The 26,737-nt window shown below is 40.5% G+C and overlaps 1 protein-coding gene across 27 annotated transcripts in view; it reads right to left on the reverse strand.

The window, feature by feature from the left end:
- Positions 1-26,737, reverse strand: part of DLG2 (discs large MAGUK scaffold protein 2) — a 2,016,902-nt gene that overhangs the window by 127,026 nt on the left and 1,863,139 nt on the right. For all 27 annotated transcript variants that reach the window (XM_060303825.1, XM_060303817.1, XM_060303816.1 and 24 more), the window contains one exon: positions 20,803-20,917. In XM_060303825.1, the coding sequence (XP_060159808.1) occupies positions 20,803-20,917 (115 nt within the window). The remainder of the gene's footprint in view (positions 1-20,802; positions 20,918-26,737) is intronic.

A 26,737-nucleotide genomic window follows, 5' to 3' on the forward strand; every position in this document is an offset into this window, starting at 1 on the left:
CAAAGAATATTCAAATTGTCTAATCTATTTATGCTGCAAACTATAGTGAATCACAATTTTGGCATTATATCTAGAACTACTACTGGCTGTGGTCATTCAAAAAATCCTGTGTTTTAACATGGGAAACAATTTCATAGCCCTTTTGAGTGTAAAGGGAGTTGGGTTTAATGCATGTATATCGAGACGAGAGGGGAGAGAGAGAGAAGGGAGAGGGGAATATGATGGAAGGAGGTACTATTTATTCACTGCTTCTAGGATTCTGTAGGAGACCATGCTGTTTAATAATTTCAGCACTATAATTTTAAAAGTCAGTAGCTCTGGTAATGAAGTCTATGACTGAAGCATGCTATAAAAAAAGAAACATTGTGTGGTGGCTGGTCCTAGACAAACTGACAAGCTTTGTTCTATCTTTTTGAAACCAAAGGCATTATTTACATACACTCCGCTGTAACACAGAATCCCTTCACTGAAAGAGATTTTTACTTATCTGTATGTAAAAATAAAAATAGTTGAATATGACCACATATTTTCTTCTTGTGCTAAATTACTGGTGAGAAAAGAAAACCACAGAAATTCTCTGAATGGTACCGAATGATCTACACTAAAACTTAACTATGTCTCCTTGAGCAGCAATCACTTGACCATCTTTTTCTTTGCCAGCCCCCCATTCCCCGCAAGCAGTAAGGTGCTATGACTCTGTGCTGAAGGACGGCAACATGGGACACTGAAGGGCTTCTTTCCCAGTGGCAGTGGCAGCTGTCAAGGTGATTTAATACCTATTCAAAGGCCATTTTTTGCTTTCCAGTTCTCAAGGATCTAATTTACCTTCAGCTTCTCTTGCGGGGCAGTGGTTCAAATGGGTAGGAAGCATGTTTTTGTAGTAGTACACAGGTATAAACAAAGGTGATAGATGCCTTTATATTCTTGACTTTAGCCATAAGTTTGTAGAAACTGTGCACATTAGAAAACAACAGAAGGTTTAATTTTCCATTTGGATCCCCAAAGAGAGCATAGGATTGTGCTTTTTCCAAGGCAGTTTATCATCGACCCATCCATCTGTCCACCCATCCCCTACCTACTCCCAAGAGCAAGCACCAGGCTAGGTGCTTTAGGTACATACACAGGCACTAGAGCAGAGTAGTAAAGAGTCAGACCTGGGCTTGAATATTGGCTCCACCATGCAGGAGCTGTGTAGATTTAGGGCAGGGTTGTTGACTCCTGAGTCTTAGTTTCCTAACTGTAAAAGGGACTCAATGATATTGCCTTATCTCTCATTGAATTAGTGTGGTGATTAAATAAGATAAAGTACCTGACACATAACCAGCATCTGATAAACAGGAGACTTATTAGGTAGCATCATTCCCAGTTTAGGTGTGAGAAAAGTGAAGCTCAGAAGAGGTAAGCGGCTTGTACAAGATCTCAGATCTAGTAGTGATGGAGCCAGGACTGCACGCTAGGCATGTGAAAAACACAGGCTCCTCACAGCACCATGCTTCTCTTCTAATGAGCTCACGGTCTGGGGAGGAAAACAGTCACCTAAACTTGGAGTGTCCCACAATCCCTGTTAACTGAAGTGCTATGATAGGAGGGGGCAGAGAGGTGTGGGCCAGGAAAACTCCCAGGAAGATGTGCCTGCACTGGTTCTTGAAAGGCCTTTGAGCATCTCTTAGACAGAAATCCTAAGGAGGAGACTATACTCAGATTGAAGAAAGGGCCTGTGCAGAGGCAGGGAGAAATGAAAGAGCAGGGTGCTCTCTGAGGCTGTAGCCCAGGGTCTGTTAGGGGAACCAGTGGGGGAGCTGGGGGCAGAGTCCAGACCAAGATAATCTCCTTTACCTTGTAGGTGTGATCAGGAGCCACAGATACAGTTTAAATAGATGGATGAAATTAAGAGTTAAAATGGCTGGAAGTGAATCACACTTGAATCTTTTCCATTTTCACTTGGAAACAGAACATCTCTCCCACCAGGCAGGCTCATCTAGTGTTTCCATGCCAACCGATTGCAGATAGGCTAAGCCCTAAGGCAGGGAGTGGTGCAGGGAAAGAAGACAGAGAAAGAAGAGAGAGCAGGGGAGAGGCCAGGCTCAAACTGTGGGGGTGGGCTGTAAAAAGAATGGGGGGGGCAGTGCACTACAGAGGAGGAAGGGGGGATCAGTAAGCACCAGAAACGAGGATTTGGTAAACCTAGTCGTACTTAAATTTATTGCAAAGCCTGGTCATTACCTGCCCCACCCCCTCCACACACAGATGCAGCATTCAAACCAGGGTTTTTTTGAGCTCACCTATACTCTGAACATTTTCAAAGGAACCTCATGCAACTTACGAAATTCTAACCAGTTCATTTCCTATTCACTGGAAATCAAAATAGGAATGTTAGAACTCTGATTCTCAAGAAATCTCACCAATCTTTTCAACCTGCTTTCCAAAGTTACTTAGCTTTGAACTAGGAAATCTTATTTTTGCTAAGTGTTAGCAAATTATAGCATCAGGTTCAAGGATGGTTTCCAAATTCTGAATCTGGATGTGATCAAAATTGAAAGCAATCCCAGGAACTGGCCCTCCCATTAGCTGCAGGTTGGCATTAATGAGACTTCTATGCAAGCAATCTAAGACTTTTTAAGCTATTGTTCTCAGGTTGAGGAGGAAGTAAATAAAGTTAAAAAAAAAAAAAAAGAAAGAAAGAAAAGAAAAAGATTAAATAATGGTTCTTAATGTTATTGCATACTGGAATCACTAGAGGACCTTTAAAAAAAAAAATAATGATGCCCAGGACACATTCTCAGAAATTCTGACTCAATAGGTTTGGGCTGCGGCCTTGGGCATCAGGGTTTTTAAAAGCACTTGTGATATTGTGATTTACAGTGAGATTTGGTCTTTGTCCCATTCCTGGCACAGAGCTCCTAAAACGCTTGGAATGTCCTAAGTGCTAAGAGCCATAAAGGTGTCTCCTGTTATTCATAACAAGCCCCTTTCTACCACACCTCAGTTTCTGTTAGTGAGCTTTTAGAAAGTCCCTAAGGATGGAAGCTGCTTACCCAGGGAACCATGCAACTAGAGGGCTGGAGCTTTCAGCTGCACTCCTAACCTCTGAAGAAGGAAGAGAGGCTGCAGGTTGAATTAATCGTCAATGGTCAGTGATTTAATCAATGATACCTAGTAATGAAGCTTCTATAAAAATCCTAAACGATGGAGTTGAGGGAGCTTTCTGGGTTGCTGAAAACATGGAGATGCTGACAGCGTGGCCCTCACTGGGAGGGTGGCACTCCTGGAGAGAGCATGGAAGCTCGGTACCTCTGCCCCCATATCTTGCCCTAGGTATCTCTTTCACCTGGTTGTTCCTGAGTCTTATTCTTTTACAATAAAACAGTAACCTACAAAGTAAACTATTTTCCTCAGTTCGATGAGCTGCTCTAGGAAATTACTGAATCCGAAGAGAGGACTGTCTGAACCTGTGATTTACAGCCAGCTGGTCAGAAACACAGGTTAACAATCTGGACTTGTGACTGGCATCTGAAGGGGGGCAGTCTTGTAGGGCTGAACCCTTAACCTGTAGGATCTGACACTATCTCCACGCAGACAGTGCCAGAATTGACTTAAATTGTAGGACACCCAGCTGGTGTTGGAGAACTGGTCGGTGTGGGGAAAAACCCAGCCATCTGGTGTCGGAAGTGAAGTATTCAGTGAGTAGTATAAAGGAAAACAAAAGTTATTTCTTTCAGCTCCCCAGGTGATTCTAACACGCAGCCAAGGTTGGCAAACACTGAGATAAAGCAGGAAGAACCAACTAGTAAAACAAACCTACTTTAGAGACTCTTCTTGGCCCTTCCCAGGAGAGAAAGCCGGTGTGAACTGGTCACATTGGGACATGACCTATCCTGGCAGGCGCTCAAGACAGACCAATCTAAATTCCACGTAGGAGGGGGAGGTGGGTTTGGCCATCAGATTCGGACATGCTTTTATTGCTGGTCTCCCCACTAGATCAGGAGTACCCTACAGCAAGGACTGAGAGTATTTATCCTTGTATTCCTTGAACCCACCTTAGTGTCTGGCACATGGACTATCAATAGTTGTTTATAAAACGAATGGAAAGCAGGAGGAGGCACAAGTGAACGAAATGAATGTCAGACCTAATTCTCACCAGACTTCCTTCTTAGCACATTCAATAAGTCATGGGCATGGGCAACAGCAGCTTTAATGAAAAACAAAATAATACAGAAAATAAACAACTGGACACCCTTTGTAATTTCCGTTGAATTTAATGAATACTTACGGAACTTTTTTCTACTTGGATTCTGTGCTACACTCTAAGAGCCACAGACTGAGCCTTCTAGCAAAAGAGTAAGTTCTAGAAGCAATGACTGCTGGTTCTACATCGATCTGTGGTTCACTATTTTAAGAATTCCTTACTTTAATGACGTTTTCATTGGTATAATATGGCTGATTCGGGTTTGTGTGGCTTAAAAAGTGCAGCGAGTAGTATTTTGGATGGGGCTGAGGCAGATCATTCAGCACTTCCTATGTTTTCAGCAGTGTTTCAAATAAATTCCAAAGAGCATTATTTCCCAAATTTGCTTTATCCCAAGTAGCACATGGAATTCTTGCTTAAATCCTGATTTCTAGGGGTTAGGCAAACACTGTCACAGAGGGTCTGTAAATCTTCAGAATACCTTATCCTGCAAAGTGCTGACTGCAGCATTTTTACAGGTGAAACGATAAAGTTGGGGGAGGGGAAAGAAAAGGAACTAGGACATAACAAATACTGTGTCTGTTTCATGGCAGACACTTTCTGAAACAACTGATACTTTTGTTGGATTTAATACTTATAACAACCCTTTAAGTGGATATTATTATTCCTTTCTACATTAGAAACGTGATCCCAAAGGTACTCTCTTCTATAGGTTAATTTTGCCTGTTTTTGAATGGAATCATACCGTGGTAGACAGAATAATGGCTCACCCAAAGATGTCCAAGCCCTAATCCCTAAAATCTGTGAATATGTTATTTACATGGCAAAAGAGACCCTGTAGATGTGATGAAGGTTAAGGACACTAAAGTGCCAAGAAACTATCTTGGATTAGCTGGGTGGACCTAATCTAATCCCATGAGTCTTTATAAGTGTTAAAAGTACAGAACCTTTCCTGGGTAGATGAGAGAGACGCAAGTGAGGAGAGAACTCGCAGTACTCAGCTTTTAATGTGAAGGAAAAGGCCACTAGCCATGGAATGTGGCAGCCTCTAGAAGATGGGAATGCCTCTCAGATGACAGCCAGCAAGAAAGCAAGAACTTAGGTCCTACAACTGTAAGGAAATGAATTTTGCCAACAATCCAAATAAGTAAGAATTAGATGTTCACTTAGCACCTCCAGAAAGCAACGCAGCCTGCTCATACACTGATGTTAGTCTGGTGAGACTGATGGACTTCTAACCTACAGAATGGTTAAGAAAATGAATGTGTGGTAATTTGTTATGACAGCACAGAAAACTAATACGCCTGTAGTTTATGTGTGTGGCTGGCTTCTTTCACTCAATATTATATTTATAATACTCCTACCTGCTGTTACTTGTAGCAGCCACTCATTCTCATTGCTGTTTAATATCCCCTTGTGTAAATATACTACAATTTATTTGCCTATTCTATTGCTGATAGACATTTGGGCTATTTCCAGATTAAGGCTATCACAAACAACGCTACTATGAACATTGTTGTATGTATTTTTGTTGAAAATACATAAATATTTCTATTGTGTATATACCTCAGAATGAACCATAGGGTATAATATGTTCAACAATAGTAAACATTGACAGACAGTCTTCCAGTGTGGTCATACCAACTTACCTCCCATGAGCAATGTATGAGACACTGCCATGAGAGTCTCAAACATTTACCAACATATCTTTTCAATAATCCTGGTGGGTAGATAGTGGCATTAGGGCTTGAATTTGCATTTTCCTGATGACCAATGAACTGAACACCATTTCACATGTGAACTCACCATTTACATATCCTCTTTCATGAGATACCTATTCAAGTCTTTTGACCTTTAAAACAATTTGGTCTCTTTTTCTTAATAGCCTGTGGCAGTTATTTACATATTCTGATTATAAATGCTTTTCCAGATCTCTGCCTTACAAATGTTTTCCCATGCTCTGTTTACACTTTTATTTTATTCATGGTATCTTTTGTTGAACAGTTTTTATTTTAATGTAGTTCAGTTTATCAATATGATAAATGTCCTTCAGGATTAGGGCATCTTATATAGTATCCTCCCTACGTATCACTGGATTCACTTTGGTAATAAATATTTTATTTTGGATTTTTGATCTTGTGTTTTATAAGAGAGACTGGACTGTAAATTTCTCTTCTTATAGTTACCATATCATGTTTTGCTATCAAGGAGATGTTAATATTGTAAAAGCTAAGAAGTCTTCTCTCTTTCCTAATTTCTGGAAGGGTTTGTGTAAGATGCTAGGTGATTTACAGACATTATTCTTCATAAAACCTTTTGAGTTGTGTACTTATTATCCTCATTTCATAGAAGAAGCTGAGGCCCAGAGGGAGAGGAAATGAACTGCCAGGGTCATGACACAAGAAATAGGTGGCAAGCCAGGATTCAAATCCAGGTACTTGTGACTCTAAAACTCAGGCTTTTTGCCTATTCCATTGCGCTGTGGACTCATGCATGAATGGCTGAGTGAGTTGGTATTCTAAGGAGTTAGTGTTTCATTCTATGACAGTTCCTAATTACTTCCTGCAGAGAGGAAACACACTGCCAAAGATGACCCCCCCCCCAAAAAAATACAGCTTTGCTTTTGGAACCTCTCATATCTGACCTTTCAAATATCTATTTCCTAGTGCCCCCTCACCCCCACCAACACACACACTGTCAGACCCCGAAGCAGAGTCTGGATTAAGAATAACATAGAAAAAAACAGATGAAAATAATACTAACTAGCTTTAACTGCATCCTGAGGCATATCTGATCCACCTTTTCACTCCTTGACAGCATTCTACATAGTTTTTTGTAAATAGTAGTCACCCAAGAAAAACTTAAACCCATATCCTTTCCACTATACCATATTTGCTGTAGGTTAATCAAAAGGTCTTGCAATCTTCTCATCCTGTATGCAGCAGGAAAGTTCATGCCTCTTTGATGAGGACGCTTGGTCGACGAAGGGTATGACCCTATGGTTTAAATTTGAGCCATCATAACTCCATGTCAAAGATCCACTCACCAACCGTCTTCAAGGTACTCATTTATTATTGAGGGAGATGTACTATACATTAAATTACTATTTTCTAGAGTAAAACTTATATGACTTCCTGTAACAATTATAAGTACCAACGGGAGTGAGGGAGCATAGAGGAAATCAAGCATATCCAAGAAAATGTGGTATTTCCAGAAACCCTGGACATTAAGGTTAAGACCAGGGATTTGGCAACAGACAGAACTAATTTATATTTGTTCTCCTTCTTTGCTGTCCAACTTTGGGCAATAACATGAACTATCTAACCTTGGTTTCAATAACTGTGAAATGGGGGTAATAATGACACTCCCTCATAGATATTATGAGATCTAAATTCTCATCACCATCTTCTTGTCCTCAGGATACCTGAATGCATTATATAATCAAGGACTCATAAGAAGATCTGAGTGTGTTGTGGAGGTGGGCATAGGATGGGGGCATCCATTTATGAGAGAAGGGGCAGAAATAGGGAATTTTAGGAAAAGAGAAAAGTGTTATAATCTTATAAAGGGCCAACACTGGGGTTCATTCAACACAGGCCTTTTAGAGATAGGGAAACTCTCTGCTGACCTGGATTCACAGCAACCAGAAACACAGAAACCCCTTCCTGATGACTAACTCAGAGCCCTCTTTAACAGGAAGAGAGCGATGAAACAGTTGAGAAGCCACAGGAACGGGTTAAGAGCTTTGTCTGGAGAGTAAGAACTACAAAGTTAATTTACCTGAGAATATATATTTATGTGACAGAGGTCACTAGAAGCTACCAAATATCCTGTTTGTTGTAAAGTTCTATTCAGTTCACATCGCATTTTCTCATTATTTTACCCATGAATCAGACTTTTTTTTTTTTTAAGTGTGGGAGCCATCATCTGAAAGGCCAAATCCACGTTTTTAAGAAAATTAAGGGGGAGTTCCCTGGTGGTCTACCAGGTAGGATTCGGCGCTTTCACTGCCGTGGCCCGGGTTCAATCCCTGGTTGGGGAACTGAGATCCCATCCCACAAGCCACACCGCATGGCCAATAAAAATAGAAGCATGTACAAGATGTAATCTGAAGAAACTTAAGGGGGAAAAGTATATGAAGTAACCCATCTGTTCTGTAACAATACAGTTATACAATGTTTTAAAATACAGTGGAAGACACCAGAATGTGATGATACCTTTTAAGAGTTCGTTTTTAAAATAAAGGATGCCACGGCTTCCCTGGTGGCACAGTGGTTGAGAGTCCGCCTGCCGATGCAGGGGACACGGGTTCGTGCCCCGGCCCGGGAAGATCCCACATGCTGCAGAGTGGCTAGGCTCGTGAGCCATGGCCACTGAGCCTGCATGTCCAGAGCCTGTGCTCCTCAATGGGAGAGGCCATGACAGTGAGAGGCCCGTGTACCGCAAAAAATAATAATAATAATAAAAAATAAATAAATAAAATAAAATAAAGGATGCCATAATGTAAAATATATGAAAGTACAATTTAAAAAATAATAAAAATCCTACTTTGATAATGGAAATTCCTTCTTACCTCTTAACAAGCATCACCAAAAAGCATCAGTTTACCAAAGAGGATGTTCACCAGCAATAGTCTGGGCTTCCTACTTATTGAGAAAATGGTATAAAAAATGAAGAAAATACATGAGGAATAAGAAAATCTAAAACACGGCTTTCTTCATCAAGAAAGGACAAAAGTAAAAAGCCATCTCAGGCATTTTATAATCATTTAAAACCAGAAAATTCAGGATTAAGAATTTAAACAAGTTAGCTGTCACAATGTTTGCCTTAATTTTCTTAGCTACAAGGTAGGATTATGTGGATAGTAGAAAGATGGAGATGCATCTAATGGGGTTTATAAAATTATAAATTTTAAAATTTGGAGTACTTTTCCTGATGCTTATATTTTGTTCCTATTTTTCTGACCTTAAAATGGCCTTTCTTATATAAAATGATGGCAATAATAAAGAGCGATCAATTTAAAATATAATTTGTATGTGGGTTTATTATTTTTAGACTTCTTACTTGGTGAAATTAAGTTGTCAATCCCATGTCAGGCCCCTGATTTTTTAAATTCTTTTTTTTTTTTTTTTTTTTTGCGGTACGCGGGCCTCTCACTGTTACGGCCTCTCCTGTTGTGGAGCACAGGCTCCGGACGCGCAGGCTCAGCAGCCATGGCTCACAGGCCTAGCCGCTCGGCGGCATGTGGGATCTTCCCGGACCGGGACACGAACCCGCGTCCCCTGCATCGGCAGGCGGACTCTCAACCACTGCGCCACCAGGGAAGTCCTGATTTTTTAAATTCTAATGCTGTTGGTCAGGGAAATCTATAAGTCTTGCAGCCTCTGCATGTAGGAAATCACACATGGAAAGGACACCAACACCCAAAAGGTTCCAGTGATTTCCAAAGTCCTCTGAGGCACTTTTGTTTTTGTTTTTGTTTTTTTGCTGTATGCGGGCCTCTCACTGTTGTGGCCTCTCCCGTTGCGGAGCACAGGCTCCGGACGCGAAGGCTCAGCGGCCATGGCTCACAGGCCCAGCCGGTCCGTGGCATGTGGGATCCTCACGGACCGGGGCACAAACCCTTGTCCCCTGCATCGGGAGGCGGACTCTCAACCACTGCACCACCAGGGAAGTTCTGAGGCACTTTTATACATTTTCTTAAGAATTTAGACCTGAGGAGCAAGGAGAAGGAGTAGTAACTTTTGCAGAACAGGAAGACTGTTTTGCAGAACAGTGTACTGCAGGTGCTAACTAAATGTGAAAAAAATGACACCACTTAACTTTTGAAAGATTTCCTACAGTGGAGAGTGATGACTGAAAGCAGGCCGTTGAAAGTTCAGAGCAAGTGGAATTTCAAGGTCCTCAAGCACTAAGAGGGATGAAAGATAGCTTTTCCACAGATCCCAAAAGCAGAGGTATGGATACTTTATACAAAGTATTCTTTTAGGTAAAAGACAAAGCTTGGCTCCTTGAAAATGTTCCCAATGCTGATATCGTGTTTCTTACACTTGCTGCACTATTTACTAAGGGAAACACACATGCCTTCAGCTTTGAGCAAACTGTCCTAAGCCAGGTGTTAGCAGGACTGGCATCATGGGTGTGGGCCTGCGTGGCTGCAGAGTCCCGCACTTAGTATTATGCTCTGCTCTCACTGTCTTTACATTCTAATTTTTGAATGTGGAGCCCCATTTTCACTTTGCACTGGGCCCCACAAATTGTATAGCTGACTGTGGGTCTCAGGCTGCATGTTCCCCCATGTTCGGGGCACAACGTATGACAGGCACTTCAATTGTGTTCTTTGATGTGGGGCTTTACCTGGCTAGGGCTACGCAGGCTGCAGAATCTGCTGGCAGAAAAGGGGCAGAGAATTTGTTCACACTGTTGTCATGGCCACAGCTCAGGGGGTCTCGCTCAATTTAACCACAAATCCGCATGCTCTGGGCATCTTCAAACTAGAGTACAGGACTAAGGTGACTGATATTCATTCAGCTGCCCATTCGACATTTAACAATGCATAAGTAGTTCTATAGAAATCATGCGGTGTGTTACGTGGCAGTAAATGAAACAGGAGGCAAACGTTAGACAAAGATACATGTGAGCTGTGGGTTCACACACCTTTAAAGAGACTGGACTGAGGCAAGGGCTTGGTACTACTCTATGCGTGGAGAAAAGAGTAGATAGTTCAATACTTTGAGCCACAGATTTCTTATCTGAAAACTGTGGGAAAACAATACCTACTTAACAGATATTTTAAATCAAATCAAATCAAATTTATGAAAGCCTTTCAATAAAGCCACATGGCACCATAGGTAGGGGCAGAGGACAGCTGGCTTAGGTTCTAAGCCCAGCTTAGCCTCTTATGGGTAAACTTCAGACCTGGTCTCCATTTTCTCTTCTTTACAGTGGGGCTAAAACTAGCACCTATCTCTTAGGGGGGCAGGGGCTGTGAGAATTATATAAGATAATCCGTATAAGGTGCTTAGCAAACTGCCTGGCATAGAATAGGATGCAATTATAATTAGCTGTTTATTACTAGGAAGTATTTTAGAAGAACTTGTGGATGTTTATTATTGTTTCTGTTCTTATTGATTCCCAATAAAAAGGAAAATGGGTTTGAAGTCTTAACCTATACTAAATATGGCATTTGTCTGGCTAAATGCGTTTTTTAAAAAAACATAGTTTGAGACAATTATCGCTACTGAACAGGACGGTTTATTCATGCGATCAAGAAGAGACAAGGACCTCTGTTAGGCAGGGAACCATTTGCAAGCCATGAGGTAATTAAGTAAAATTTTAATTAAAAGTTAAATGCTCTCCAATCTAGCAACATCCATAATTCATTCACTTGATGGATTCAGCAGTTACCGTAGGCCAGACCGTGCAGATACAGACTGTAACTGGGCAAATCTCCATTTGAGAGGTGCTCACCATTGGTGGAGGGGACAGGTGAGTTAAGAGGTGGGCAGTGGAAAGGGTGTGAAGGTTAGAAGAGAGTTTACATGGGGCAGAGGAACACAGAGGAGAACGTGCTTAACTCAACCAGCATCTATGAGTCACTGGTGATTCTCCCAGTACCATCATGTTTAACCTTCATGTTCAATTGATATCAATTCAAATATCAATTTGAATTGATATTCAAAAAGTTTGTTCAATAAGTACTTAAAGATCTCCTATAATGTGTCTGGCTCTGTTTCAAATGCTGAGATGAAAGGACCAATGTCCTGAGTTTATTCCCTTGTTCCTAACCGAATCACATGATTTAGGGTGGAGATTCCCTCAATTTTTCCATGCCCTCATCTCTCACCTGTTCTCTCCTGTCAACATTCTGTGTTGTGCCTTTTATTGTTCTGCCCTCTTTTGTAGCTAGAGCTGTTCAGATTGTTCTTGGAAGTAGTAATTTTGGGCTAACAGGCTACAGTACCTCCTCTGGAGATGTGAAATGTCTAGAAGTATGATTACCATGGGGCGGGGGTGAGGATCAGAACCCAGGCTGGTAGAGTGATTCTTCAGTGCCTTCAGGGCAGAAAAGACGCCCTATTAATCTTTTTATTCCCCAGGGCATAGTAATAGCATAAGGTAGATGGTTGTGGCTCTGAAACAGTTTTCTGGATGAATGAGTGAGCAAGTGAATGAATGAGGGTCTGCCATTTTTAAAAATGATATCTGATTCTAGATCTTGGGATAGAGGGATAGATAAAAAAAATGTGATGGTCAATGGTAGGGTCATCCATGGTACTACTGTCTCTCTTTCTATAGAAATCTAAAAATTAAAAACCTTCTAAAGTCGGGGCCAGCCTATGATTTTAGGTGAAGGAGAAACCTCCTCCAGATCCCCAATGACCCCTCCTCCGTTCTATTTCTGGCACAAAATTAGCTGCCTGAAGACAAAGCCTTTTGTTCCACAATTAAGGATGCAATTAAAAATGCAAATGCCTGAAAGAGTGCACATAGTGCTAATGAGTCTCAAAGTATACATGAAGAATCAAAATCTATTCCGCTTTAAAGGAGGCACCAGCTTAGGAGGCAGGCTCTGAATAATGGAAGGGGTAAAGGTCCTCCCCTTTACCTAACGGGCCCATCTGGCAGGCTCTTTCATAGACTTAGTTTAACTTAATCCTAACAACAAGTCTGTGAACCAGGTATTATGTCCATTTTACAAATGAGAAACTCAAGTTTCAGCAACTGAGCAACTGTGAAGTCTGGATCAGATGCCAGGTCTACCCTGAGGAAGTCAGTATAAAGCATAAACCAAACAGAAGGTCTATCAATATGAATGTAACCTCTGCCCCTACAGGATTAACTTCTTCCTCACTGTACTGCAGTACAGTGGGCATGGGCTCCAGTGAGAGACACACCCGGGTAGAGAATATGGCTTGGCCACGTAGCACCATGTATAGGTTATTTTTCCTTCTACAAGGTTCCTCCTCTGTAGAATGGGGATAATAATCATAATTATGTCATAGCACTGTTTTAAGGCTTAAACGAAGTCAGGAGTAAAGCACTGGTACACAAGCTCTGGCCTCTCAGTGTGGTTCCAGCTGCCTACCCTGACTTTGCAATGCCCTCTCCAGATCTCTCTGGCTTCCCAAGTCTAGACTATCTCCAGACTCTCTGCCTCATTTTGTTAAACTGTTTCAGGTACCTGGTCATGTCTCCCCCAATAAGATTTTAAGAGAGGTAAGAAACGCTGAATCCAAGGTGCTATAATACATTGTATTTCTGAAAGAATAAATGATAATTTTGCCAAATAAGAATATATGAGTGACTGAATGAATGACAGGCAGTAAAAATGCCATTGTAGGCCAGCGCTGCGCCAAGCACTGGGCAGGGGATGCACACAGGATTGAGACATGTCCTATGGGGACGGCTGCTGACAGCATGTTGGTCCAAGGCTGGAAGGGAAGAAGTTCACAGATTTCATGGCTTTGCCTTAAACGACCTGGAGAAATCCATAGCCAGGTGAAGTTGGAAGCAGCTTTGCACTGGAGCAAAGTCCCCTGACTGGCTTCATTCCACATTCTTCCTTTGTATCCCCAGGTTACTGACCAGCAGTACAGTGGGGGAAGGAAGTAGAGTGGAAGGATATGTTATTGTTTAAAGAAGAAGAAGAAAAAATACCAGGGTCTCTTACTTATATGATGAGGTTGCTTTCCCCTCCCACCAAAATCAATCAGGTAAGAACATCTTTCCTCTAGAATGAAAACCCATCAGGATAAAGAATCCTGGGTGAGATACGTTTGCTCAAGACTTGCTTCAATGTAACTCCCAGCCCTATGTCCCTAGAACAGGAAGATTAAGGGTGCCGAGAACGAGAAAATGGATGAAGTTCACCCTGAACCCAGCCCCTACCCCAAGTCCTCTTGCTAAGAGGGTACAGGCTGTGTGTCATGGTCTAAATGTATTATTGAATTAGGCCTCAGTTGAAAGAGGGTCACAGAGTTCAGCAGGCAAATGAAGCAGCCTGAAAGGCCCTGCAGAGCCCGATGCGTCCTGGAAATCCCAGTACCAGTAGGTAGTTCCTGCGTCCTCAGGACACAGCCAGACTCCACACACTTGGTATTGGGTTTCCGTAGGACTGACTGCTCAAAGGTCCTGGCTTATCTTCTAATTTTTTTCTTTCACATTTGTATAGGAAAGAGAGTCTAGGAATTAATTCATCCAACAAATATTTACTAAGGAGACTTTCTTATGCCAAGCACTGTGGCATAAGGCACTAAGGATATAGTAAAATTAAGACATTAACTGGGATTTGCAGGTCCAGTATTGATGGTATTGCCATTTCAAGGAGCTTTCCCATGAAGCTTTAATAAAGACCAGAGTGATCACTATTTTCATAGCTGAGTTTTAAATACCAGTGGTCTTCTGGGTAGATTTCATTGTAGGAAGCCTTATAGGCATAATGTAAAGATTAAAATAGGTTAATAACTGCAAGGCATATAACACATGAGGTATCATAAAAGGACAGTTACAATAATGATCTACATACTACTTGAATTGCCTGCAGATATGTACAATGAGAATCCTGAGGGAAAGAGGTCTGTGCTCTTACTCATCTCTATATCCTTAGCATCTACGGCAGACTGGTATATTGTAGGTAAGTACGTGAAACCATGTTTGTTGAATGAAAGAATCGATGCCCTAATGAATCTATGTGTAAAAACATTATGTTAAACAATGGGGCAGGAGGCAGACCTCAGCATTTGTTATATTATATAGCCTTTGAAGCAAAAACTGTCAAGGAAAGTAGAAAGTTTGAGTTACCAGTTTAAAATGTGGACTTCGAACCACTGTAAAAAGAAGAAAATCCTTCAAATTCAGAACAGAAAACCATGAGCAGAGGGCTTAGAGTAGCTGAAGAATGCAGAGGAAAAATGGAAGAAATTGTGAGGATAGGGACGCTGATAACACCCATGAGGAACTGGAAGGGCCAGGTGTAAGCAAAGCAACCCTTTCTTCTTAGCTGTGTCTCCAACTGAATTCTTTTTAGATTCTGTCTCTGGACAGACCCTTGTGGGGGATGAGAAATGCCTGATGAGTTGGCACAGCTGGGCACTCTGGAGCCATAGAATCCTGGCCTTTCCCGTTGGCTTTCATGGGGTCTAGAGGACTGAAAACATAAAAGGTCTCCAGGAAGTCTATCCTCCTTCCCTTGATGAAGGAAAGCCAAGGCACAGGGAGACTCACCGCTGCTGAGAAAAGTGTCTCCGTTCACAAACAATTCTACAGTCTCTCTGTCCTGCAGGGGACAGGCTGCCTTTCTAATAAATGATAAACACCACTGACATTAATCAGTTGCTTCGCATGTGCCAGGTATTTAAATTCACCATTTTACTTTATCCTCACAACCACTTTGTGGTATCTTGTTACTAATTTCACGGATAAAGACGCTAAGGACAGAGAGACTGACTTGTCCAAGATCACTGAGCTAGTAAGTGGCAGAACCAAGATTCAAATGTTTGTCTGTCTGGCACAATGCAGCAACCGTGCTCTTAAATAAGCATTGTTCTCTACTGCCTCACACACAGGACCTGAATGTCTGGCTCACATCCAGTCCCATTCTGTGAGCTTGGGGGCAAATATTTACCTTCTCCGAGTCTCACTTTCTTCACCTGTAAAATAGAGGAAATATCCCCTGATTCTTCGAGGTGTTGCGAGAATCATACGGGGAAATATATGCCAAACACTAACATAATGGGTGACCCACAGAAGACGCCTGACAAACGTTTCCCTCCGTTTCTACTTCCTCATCTATGCCAGGGAGAACCGCCTTCCAAGCTGGCTAGGACACCAAGGGTCTGGGGATTCCAGAGATGCTAACTGTAACGTAGTGAAGATGTGTTCTCCTGCCTATGTACTGTGTCATCTGCCTGGAATGCTCCTCCGTGTTTACTCCATCTGCAAGCTGTAGATCACAACCCATTAGTGAGTTATTAAACCAAGTTAATGAGTTGTGACCTTCACTTTTTTTTAAAAAAAGAGGAAGACAAATAGAACGGAAAATAGCAAAGTTCACTGTACATTAAAGGTACACTTTGATGAAATTCTTCTTTCAGCTTTATGTGCGTATGTATTTACTGGGCCATGATGAATAATGTATTTCTTACTTTGAGTAAAAAGGTTTGAAGGCCTCTGGATTAACTCATACAAAATCTTCAAGAATCAATTCAGATATCCTTATATAAGGCAGCAGTAAAGATTCTCGGCCTCTCTAGAGGTAACTTTTCACACCACACTGCATTGTGATTGTCTTCCCCTCAGCTGTCCCCCCCACTAGATGTGAGTTCCTTGGGGACAGGAAACATGACTTCTACTGCTGGGTCCTCAATGTCCATTATAGGTCCTGGCACAGAATATACACTCAAAAAATGCTTGATGAATGCATAAATAAATTATAGTAACTGACTAAACATAAATTCACAAAATGCTCCAAATATGAAGCAAACAAACAAACAAACAAACAAAACCTAAATTCACAACAGAAAGCTTATTCACTTGAACTCTCAAAATCGGTACCTTTTATTAACAAACGAACATGGGCCAAGTTTCTCTTTTATATTCTTTCCTGTGACCTTTCACTCCCCATTGGTGGACTTACCTGCTTTTCTTTCTTCCCCTCTCCATTCTCCCAGTGTCCTGGGTGCTCTTGCTCTCTTTTATCAGAAGAAAGGATCTCTCCTTAGCCATTTGCACTTCTGTGTGAATTTAATCCCCTGTATCTCTGACCTTTCTTCATAGCTTTTAGATATAAAGGTGCATTCCTATTAGTAGCAGGAAAAGCCTTGTTCTGCTATAGGGATGCATTTAACAACTGATAAGAAGACAGGGAGTGCATATTTTAGAGCTAGGGAGACCTCAACCTGCCCATATGGAGAGCCCCAAAGTACATGCAATGAAACCCGAAACCCCGTATTCCAGTGGTTCAGGAGCCCAAGTGAATCTATGGCTGAAGAACTGATAATGTACTTGTGGAGCATTTTGAAAAATACTTTATTCAAATTTTTAATATTTTATTTACTTTTAAGGTTCTACAACTACATGTTTCACAATGCAGGAAATACACAATACGCATAGCCCATTAAATCAAATAGATGCAAATCACTGGCATACAACACGTACAGTATTATCATTAGCGACAATCAACTCCATTTGCATGGCACTACCAAAGCACTTCAAGCACCTTACAAAAAAGATTAAAAGAAGGAAAATGATTACAACTAGATTGGAAAATAGAGAGGGCTGGTTCAAGTTTACAACACCGCCTGGCTCAGATGTGCTAGTTCCCTCCCTCTCTCTTCCACACTGTCGGGCAAATAAATCGCCACCACCAGGGAGGACCATTTCTAGTAGGGGAATGAGGCCAACTTCTGCAATATCCTGAGGAGATGCACTATCTTGGACATGGTCAGCGCAGGGCTAATGCTGGGAGTGTGAGGTGTGAGAGAGTGTGTGCGTGTGTATGTGTTGTGCATATAGGGAAGAGGAGGTGACTCCAAGGGGAAGGGTGGTTTTGTGGTGCAAACAAATGTTCTATTAAGTCAGCTAAATTGTTTATTACAGAACAAGAAGCTGCTTGCTTTCTGGTTTAGGTTTCGGCTTCATGGAAAAATACGAATAGTACTAAAGAAATCCCCTATGAAATCCCTATAGTACAGTTTATCCTGTGTAAAAACCCCAAAGAGGTTTCTGTTTGAATTTCTCCTCTCAGCTAATCTACTCCTTAATCCAAGAGTCGGCCACTGTGCTGATGGAAGCACACTGGGATTCATGGCCAAAGTGCGTTCAACAGCTGAGACGCACAAGCTGTCCCCTGAGCAGGTGGAGTGAGGTGGCACTAGGAGGCAGGACATCTAACTCTGCCACCAAATGGCTGTGGGGTCCCGGGCAAATCCCTTCCCTCCTGGGGCCTCAGTTTCCCCTTCTGCAAATTAAACAGTGGGCCTGGTGATAGCTAAGGTTCCAGCCCTAGAATTACATAAAGCTGAGCAGAATAAAGAGAATAATACTCCAGGGTGTCATTCTCAGATTAAAGAGACATGCTCATCATCTGATGTTTATATAATCAGAGAAATTCTGTTACTGATTTATTCTGAGACAGCAACTAGTTGACTTTCTAAAATAAGCACAATCAACTGGCACTAGTTCTATTCAAGCGATCTGGATGAAACAAGCATATCTATGAAAATCCTATAGCTAAAACTGGTGTAAAACAAACAAACAAACAAACATACTTAATCATTTTTAGTAAGAATCCCCTTTAGGCCTTGCCATTTCATTTCATTTTATTAATTAATGAAATTAATTAATTTAAATTAATTTATCACATTGCATGAGAACAAGGCCAGGGGATCTTGTAAGTTCTTTCCCTCTGATTTTACTCTATTCATGGTTCATATCTTTTCCAATTCTATGCCTCTAAAAGTCATTTAGATACTGAGGTCAGCCCTCTACAACACACTTTTCGTATCTTGTGAAGAAATAATTTGGGAAATTTCCCATTTAGTGTCAGCTATTTTTGAGCCTCATTTAAAAGTAGTTCCTCCTTTCAATAGTTGACCTCCAACTATTAGAATGTTAACAAGGTAACATTCTTTATTACCTTAAGTCTTCATCTCTTGTATGTTATAGTTTTATTTACCATTTTAGAGAATAAAGGTCTGATTCTGAGTAACACTATTATTTCAAATAAGTCTATTAGTCTTACATAATAGCATCATAGCACTTCATTTAATTTTCCTAATCCTCCACAACTTAATTAACAGGAGTAAGCTATTACCAGTATATTTTTGGCAAACTCCTTCTAGTACATTGACATGTTTATGCATTCTATTTTTTAACAAGATACCAACAATATGGTAATGTTTCCTTCCAGTTTTATTCTATATAACCATTCCATTTTTATTAGCTGATTTATCTCTAACCTACTAACCTAATTGGCTTTTCCTAATTTGCTACCCAAGACTAAAACATTTCAAGATTAGAAAATATTTTATATCACAAAGAATAGCAATACAACACAAGTAAGGAGAACAGAAACAGCTACTTTCCATCGTATTTGTGATGTCACTACAAGACATGTTCTAGGGTGGTCCTCAACAGTTCCTTTCACAGATTACACAGAAATGTATCAAAATAATCTTCCAAAACGCAGTTGAACAAATTTGGGACATTGATATTCTGGGTTTTTTTTATTTTAAATCTCAGGACTTCTGAGGTACTGGAACTCCCTGGAATAAGAAGGGACTCTATGCTTGTCAGAGAGGCCAGCAAATCAAGGCCTTCGAGAACCTGCCGCCTTCTGGAATCCTGCTCCCTTCTTGGCCCTGCTGTGCCTACCTAATACACACAAAAGATAACTTTATAGCCAAAGAGGAACCAACAGGACAAGTCAATCCAAGTACATCAATTAATGTCTATAACATGCACCTCATGTCAAGAAAAGACAGTGAAATTTCAGATCAGGAGGATATGGCCCTAGGTGGGAATCAGACCAGATCCTGAGGGAGAGAGAATACAGTGAGGATGGGCATGGTTCCTCCACTGATACCTGGATTCATCTGCACCATTAACTGGACATCACTCTCCCCCTCTGGCTGTTAATACTTACATTATTATTATTGTAAGTCATCATTCTTTTTAATTGAATGATAGTGGAATGAAGAATAGTTTCCAATTGGAATTAGGAAGATTTTCCTAGATTTTATGAAAAACTAGGAATTAATCCTTTAATATGACATAAAATCCTTAAAGAAATATGATGAATTATTTTTAAGAAACAACTGGATACTTCAAATTCACTGAGTTTTTACAGTTTGCAAGTGTACAGTTTTCTGGGTTTTTTTTCAAGTGGAGTCAGCACTGATGAAGTACATTTTGGGAAGAATATAGAAGGCTTATGCTAAGAGGTGAATGTTATAGTTGAGTGATGATGGATCTTACTCAAGAGTTAACTATGGGGATGAAAGACCACAGGGCATTTCAAGTTCAATCAATCATCTTTTTTTCTGGTAAATTAATGAGTTTTGACAGGCAAGGAACAAGTAACTTTTGTGGTTTGAGAATCAACTGGTTATGAGATGCCACAGAAGAAAGTCATTCTACCAAGACTTTAAGAAAAAAACCACACAGCTCTTTGAGAGAGTACTTCTGATTTCCAATCAATACACCAAAGTTAATGCATAGATGTCAAGCAGGCCAGGAAGCAATATGAGAATATTTTCTTCCCATACTGATGGTAAGCCAATGTCCAGGGCTTTGGCCCACATATTCAATTTAAGATGTATCAGAACTGAAAATATTTCTTATTATTTTTACTACAACCTATGCTAAGAACTTTACCCTGGATCACAACATGGTCAAAGAACTTGTTAAAAGCAGGGGCCTTTAACTAATTTAACATAATTAATAACATTTCAAAAATTTCTTCAAAATGGTTAAACTTAAGGTCTTACAGTGGTGTATTGACAAGTGTAGGTTAGTCAAGAACACGTGTCCCGTTGCTATAAGGCGTCGCCTTTGTCTCCCCAAGCTGATGGCTCACAAGTACAGATCACAGTAAGAAATACACTGTTGCCTACCTGACATAGAGAGAGCGTTTCTGATTGGTTCGCAGGGACCCGGACCCGGAGCTCATGCTGTGGTTCATCATCTGCTCTCGTAGGTCATGGATTTTGGCCTCAAATCGAGCGTAATCTGGGAATGGAAACGGAGGTGGCAAATTTGGTTCTGTGCCTTCAGCAAGTTAGAAATACTGCACACTCAAGGCAACCCTTCGTCCCTGCTGTTGGTCCCTTTGCCAAGCCACGGGGAGATGCACAATGCAAGAATGGAGGAACACAGAAGGTTTACTTTCATATTATTTATTTGAAGACATTCACCAGAGGGAAAGAACAAACCAGTTACTTCCCAAAACGTAACTCAAAAACATACCACCACCAAATCCCCAATATGTGAAAAGTCCATGGGGAGGAGGTGGGTGTTTTTATAAATGGGCTATACAAGGTATCCTTGTTGGTGATGGAAATGTTTCCTGTCTTGACTGTGGTCGTGGATACAGGTACTTGCACATGTGATAAAATGACACAGAACTCACTACACACACACACACACACATGATTACAAGTAAAGCTGGGAAAACTGGAATAAATTTGATGGATTATGTCTATGTCAACATCCTGCTTGTCATAGCATGCTACAGATTTCTAAAATGTTACCACTGGGAAAAACAGAGTAAAAGTACATAGGATTTCCCTGTATTGCTTCTTACAACTGCATGTGAATCTATAATTATCTCTAAATAATAGGATTAATTTAGAAATGAGAGGGTAAAAAACCCCAAAAGTTCATAGGATTACCAATAGTATAGGGGCTGAGGTGAGTCTCTAGTTACCCCCAGCCAGATAGACCAGAGTATCAAGTGTTTGGTGATGAACTGTGTAAAAAACGCCATTTAGGGCTTCCCTGGTGGCGCAGTGGTTGGGAGTCCGCCTGCCGATGCGAGGGACATGGGTTCGTGCCCCGGTCCGGGGGGATCCCACATGCCACGGAGCGGCTGGGCCCGTGGGCCATGGCCACTGGGCCTGCGCGTCCAGAGCCTGTGCTCTGCGACGGGAGAGGCCGCAGTGGTGAGAGGCCCGCGTACCACAAAAAAAACAAAACAAACAAACAAAAAAACGCCATTTAATTTTGCTAAGTTTTTCCCCCCCTGGGGGGCTCCTAGAAGCTGATTACTTGGGATCATACCTCAACTTTGCCTTATAGCTTTAATATAAAACATCACATGCCAAACTTCATCAATTCTAATACATACAATATATTTAAATCAGCTTCTCAGGAGATCAGGGTTCGAAAATAGTAAATCTATTTTAGAAATATTCAAAGAAAAAACATATGGGTCTAAAAAAATCAAGGAAATATAATTATTAAAAGATGCTATTTCATCACAGGAAAAATTTTTTCACCATATCAATCCAATAAAAAGAAAGAAAGAAAAATAGGTTTTAAGACACTCCGTAAAACAATGAGCACAGAAAAGGAAATGGCTTTTGAAGTTTCCATGTTCTTGATCCCAACTTGGTCTGTCACCTCCCTGGCACAACTGTGTCTTGCTTTCGGAGAATTTAAAGCATGAAGAATTTTCACAGAGGTCCTCAGTACATTTCAGAAAACAATGTGATTTTCAATTCAATTTATCCGTAACTTTTCACAAAAACAGGAATGACTAAATGAATATAATACAAGATGATCTACTTACAGTGTACTTCAAATTTTTTATAATAAAAAGTTCCATTAAATTTAAATTCAATTTACTGAATATCTGTTGGCTGTTGTGGCGTGGAATTTCATAAAGAAAATGATTTGACCTTAGTTTTCAATGATAGACAACAATGAATTCTGAATGTTAAATATTTTTAAAGTTTAGTGCTCTACAGACAACCCTAACTGACAGGAAATTTCTGGTGTTTAGGCGAAGTCTGATATTACCTAGATTTGGAAGACTTCCTGTTCACAACTTCTCTTTGAATAATTAAATCCTAAATGTTTAAATAAGCCGAATACCTATTTAACCTAAAATCTATTAACCATAATTTAAGATATTTATTTCATTTCATTTTAGCAGAGAGAGAAAACACTTATTTACAGCCATAAATATGATGCTACATGCAGATTTAAATCATTCTGAGCAAGTCATATTTTCTTGCCATCCTATTAATATCCAATTAATATTACTGCCAGCCACATGGCAGATGCTGTGCTCAGGGCTTCATAAGCATTATTTCATTTCTTATTTAAATTACAAAACGAAGTCCATGGATGTTGTAAAAATGTGAACCATACAGAAAAACACAGAACAAAAAATGAGAGGTCCCCATCCCCCCTTCTACTCTCTCACTGCTGTCCTTCCCTATAGCGTAGCCTATAGGTACATAGCTGGCGGATGCTGGACTTCCGCAGACATTTCTCAATTCATTTGAATATATACATACTCCCACACACATATGAGATCTTAATTATATATTATGCTCATGTTTTTTCCTCCCTTTTTAACAGTGTAACTTGGATCTTTTCCTACCCTCTCTCAAATAATAAGTATCATGTTTCTTAATACCCTTAATTACATTCCACAGTTTAGACTATAATTTATTTAACAATTCCCATATGACAGCCTTTGGTGTCAGACAGGGATCTTGGTGTACGTGAGCACATCCATGGCAGGTCTGTACAGCACCACAGCATGAGTATCAAAGCTTTGCACAGAGTCACACAGCCCCCATCAGCATTTTTTGGAGAAAATAATCTAGCCTGGAACACAGAGCTGGAACTCTCTGTTCCTTCTGAGCCATGCTCCACACTGTCACTAGCTAAACACCATGCATCGCCCCTAAGAATCACTCAATCTGCCATCTGTTCCCAGGACAACCCCTCTACCATTTGATGACTTTATTATCATGACAAAAACCTGAACTCCCACCTCCAACCATCTCCCCCCGCCCACCGAAACACCTAATTCAGTGCCAGTCCTCGACTACATACCGACACTTTGCTACTTTACTGTACTCATCACACCAAACTGCAGTCATTTGCGCCGTTGCTCACCTTCCCCATTAGATTGAGTTCAGCAAGCCTTTCCCTGTTCCTAACCTAGTGTCTGGTATGCAGGAGGCATTTAATAACAGGTGCTCAATAAACATTTTCTGAATGAATGAATGAATGAATGAATAAATAATGAACGAGGAAGTGAGAGGAACTGAAATGAATTCAGTTCTAAAATGCCTGTAGGACTGAAATTGCCTGTTTTCAATATTAAGGTTTTTTTTTAAATGTAGAAAGACAAGATGCTTCTCCTCTAGGACTTTGGTTTCAAGGCTAATTATTCTGCCTAATTTCAAGGCTTTACTCCTGTCTAATTATGGCCACTCCCAAATCCCACTGTTGTTTTTACTATTCTCTTGGCAGTCTCTATGCTCTCCCCATCTCAGCCATGTCATACATTTTGGAAACAGTTCTCTGATACTTAACTTGTATGCCATCAGCACTTTATTAGGCTCTTCCTGTGTTCTCCTTACTGTATGGCTCATTAGATCCCCAAAATGTTTTCTACCATCCTTTTGAAATGTTTATTCTGCATCGTATTCTATGGTGTTTACATTCTCCACTGTGGATGGGGAGGTATTATATTGTGTGTTGTATTGTATTGTATTGTATTTGTCTTAACTGGAATCCATCTTGTTCTCAACTTCTCCACTTTGACAATCATGTTAAACACAAATCCTGTATTCAAAAGTGTTTATCCCTCTTTGCTCCTTTTTGAAAAATAAAGTTTTACAAGTAATTTCATCAAAGCAAAAACAATAAGATCTGAGTTTACAAATATAAATGGTGTGTGTGTATGCATGTGTGAGAGAGAGACAGAGACAGAGAGGAGAGGGGCTATGTCTCCAGCCTCTCATAGTTAAACAAGTTTAAAGTTAGAAATGCTCTAGAAATAAACAAGAAAGTAGATACATAAATTGTGAAGTATGTCTTCTTTATGCTTTACAATAGTATTGAAAACTACATTTTCAACAAGTTAAAAATCTAACACTACCACGTCCATTTAATCTTAATTCCCTCTTCTTTCCCCAAATGTTTCATTCACATCCATGCCCTCCCCTTTGGGATATTTTCCAATAAAATCCTAACACTCAGGAGAACATTCTAATGAGATTTTAAAGTGCTCAATCTTTATATATTCTAAAGGAAAATTCATGTTTACTGAACTGTGCACCTGCAATAGACTACTTTCTGTGCTACATACTTAAAAATTATGTTATTTCTCCTAACAAAGCTCTGAGGTAAGCATATTATTTTAGAGATGAGGAAACAGGTTCAGAGAGGTTAACTAACTTCACCAAAGTCACAAAGCTTCTAGGTAACAGAGCTCCTTGGACATGGAGCTAGCATTCAACCCTGGATCTCTGTGAGGTCAGTCTGTCTCCATCACATCTTAGTACCTATTAAAACACCACAATCTTCCCTTAGAACCTAAGGTCTCCTCAATTCTCTACCCCTCCCTCCTAAAATCTCACTCTCCTTCCTTTCACCTACTGTATTATGTACATGCTGGTCCTCTCCTCTATTGTCCCATAAACTCCTTAGAGAGTGGGTATGCCTCACTCATCTCTGTTTCTCCAACCTCAAGATCTATCATTCCTCCTTCCCTACACATGGGATTGTACTAGGTGCATGGCATATAGTTTTGAAAAAGAACCTAAAGGAGTTTACTTCTTGAATGGGACACTGACAAGGAAATTAAGCAGGATAATGCTGAGGTGGGAAACTGCATTAAAGAAGCAGGACCTTAAGTCACTATGGAAAACAGTATGGAGGTTCCTCAGAAAAATTAAAAATAGAATTGCCGGGACTTCCCTCGTGGCGCAGTGGTTAAGAATCCGCCTGCCAATGCAGGGGACAAGGGTTCGAGCTCTGGTCCAGGAAGATCCCACATGCTGTGAAGCAACTAAGCCCGTGCACCACAACTACTGAGCCTGCACTCTAGAGCCCGCAAGCCACAACTACTGAGCCTGCACACCGCAAATACTGAAGCCCGCGTGCCTAGAGCCTGTGCTCCACAAGAGAAGTCACTGCAGTGAGAAGCCCACACACCACAACAAAGAGTAGCCCCCGCTCACCGCAACTAAAGAAAGCCCATGCACAGCAACGAAGACCTAGCACAGCCAAAAATAAATAAATAAGTTAATTAATTAATTAATTAGAAAAAGGATTGCCATATGATCCAGCAATCCCACTCCTGGGCATATATCTGGACAAAACTCTAATTCAAAAAGATACATGCACCTGTATGTTCATAGCAGCACTATTCACAATAGCCAAGACATGGAAACAACCTAAATGTCCATCAACAGATGAATGGATAAAGAAGATGTGGTACCTATATACAATGGAATACTACTCAGCCATAAAAAGAATGAAATAATGCCGTTTGCAGCAACATGGATGCAACTAGAGATTATCATACTAAGTCAGTCAGAAAGAGAAAGACAAATACCATATATCACTTATATGTGGAATCTAAAATATAACACAAATGAAACAGAAACTGACTCACAGACAGAGAACAGACTTGTGGTTGCCAAGGGGGAGAAGGTTAGGGGAGGAATGGGGTGGGAGGTTGAGGTTAGCAGACATAAGCTTTTATATAGGGATAGAAGGGATAAACAACAAGGTACTAACATACAGCATGGGGAACTATATTCAATATCTTGTGCTAAACCATAATGGAAAAGAATATAAAAAAAGAATGCATATATGTATAACTGAATCAGTTTGCTGTACAGCAGAAATTAACCCAACACTGTAAATCAACTATACTTCAATTTTTAAAAGTACAAACCCACTGGAAAAAAAAAGAAATATTACCTCTGGTTAGTTCTTTTTTCCCCTCTATAAATGATAAGCCATATTTTTTTAAATGTCACATTCTTGGGTATCGAAATCTAGTTGTTCCTGACT

Source organism: Globicephala melas, chromosome 8 (genome assembly GCF_963455315.2).
Source record: "Globicephala melas chromosome 8, mGloMel1.2, whole genome shotgun sequence".
NCBI classification, from domain to species: Eukaryota; Metazoa; Chordata; class Mammalia; order Artiodactyla; family Delphinidae; genus Globicephala; species Globicephala melas.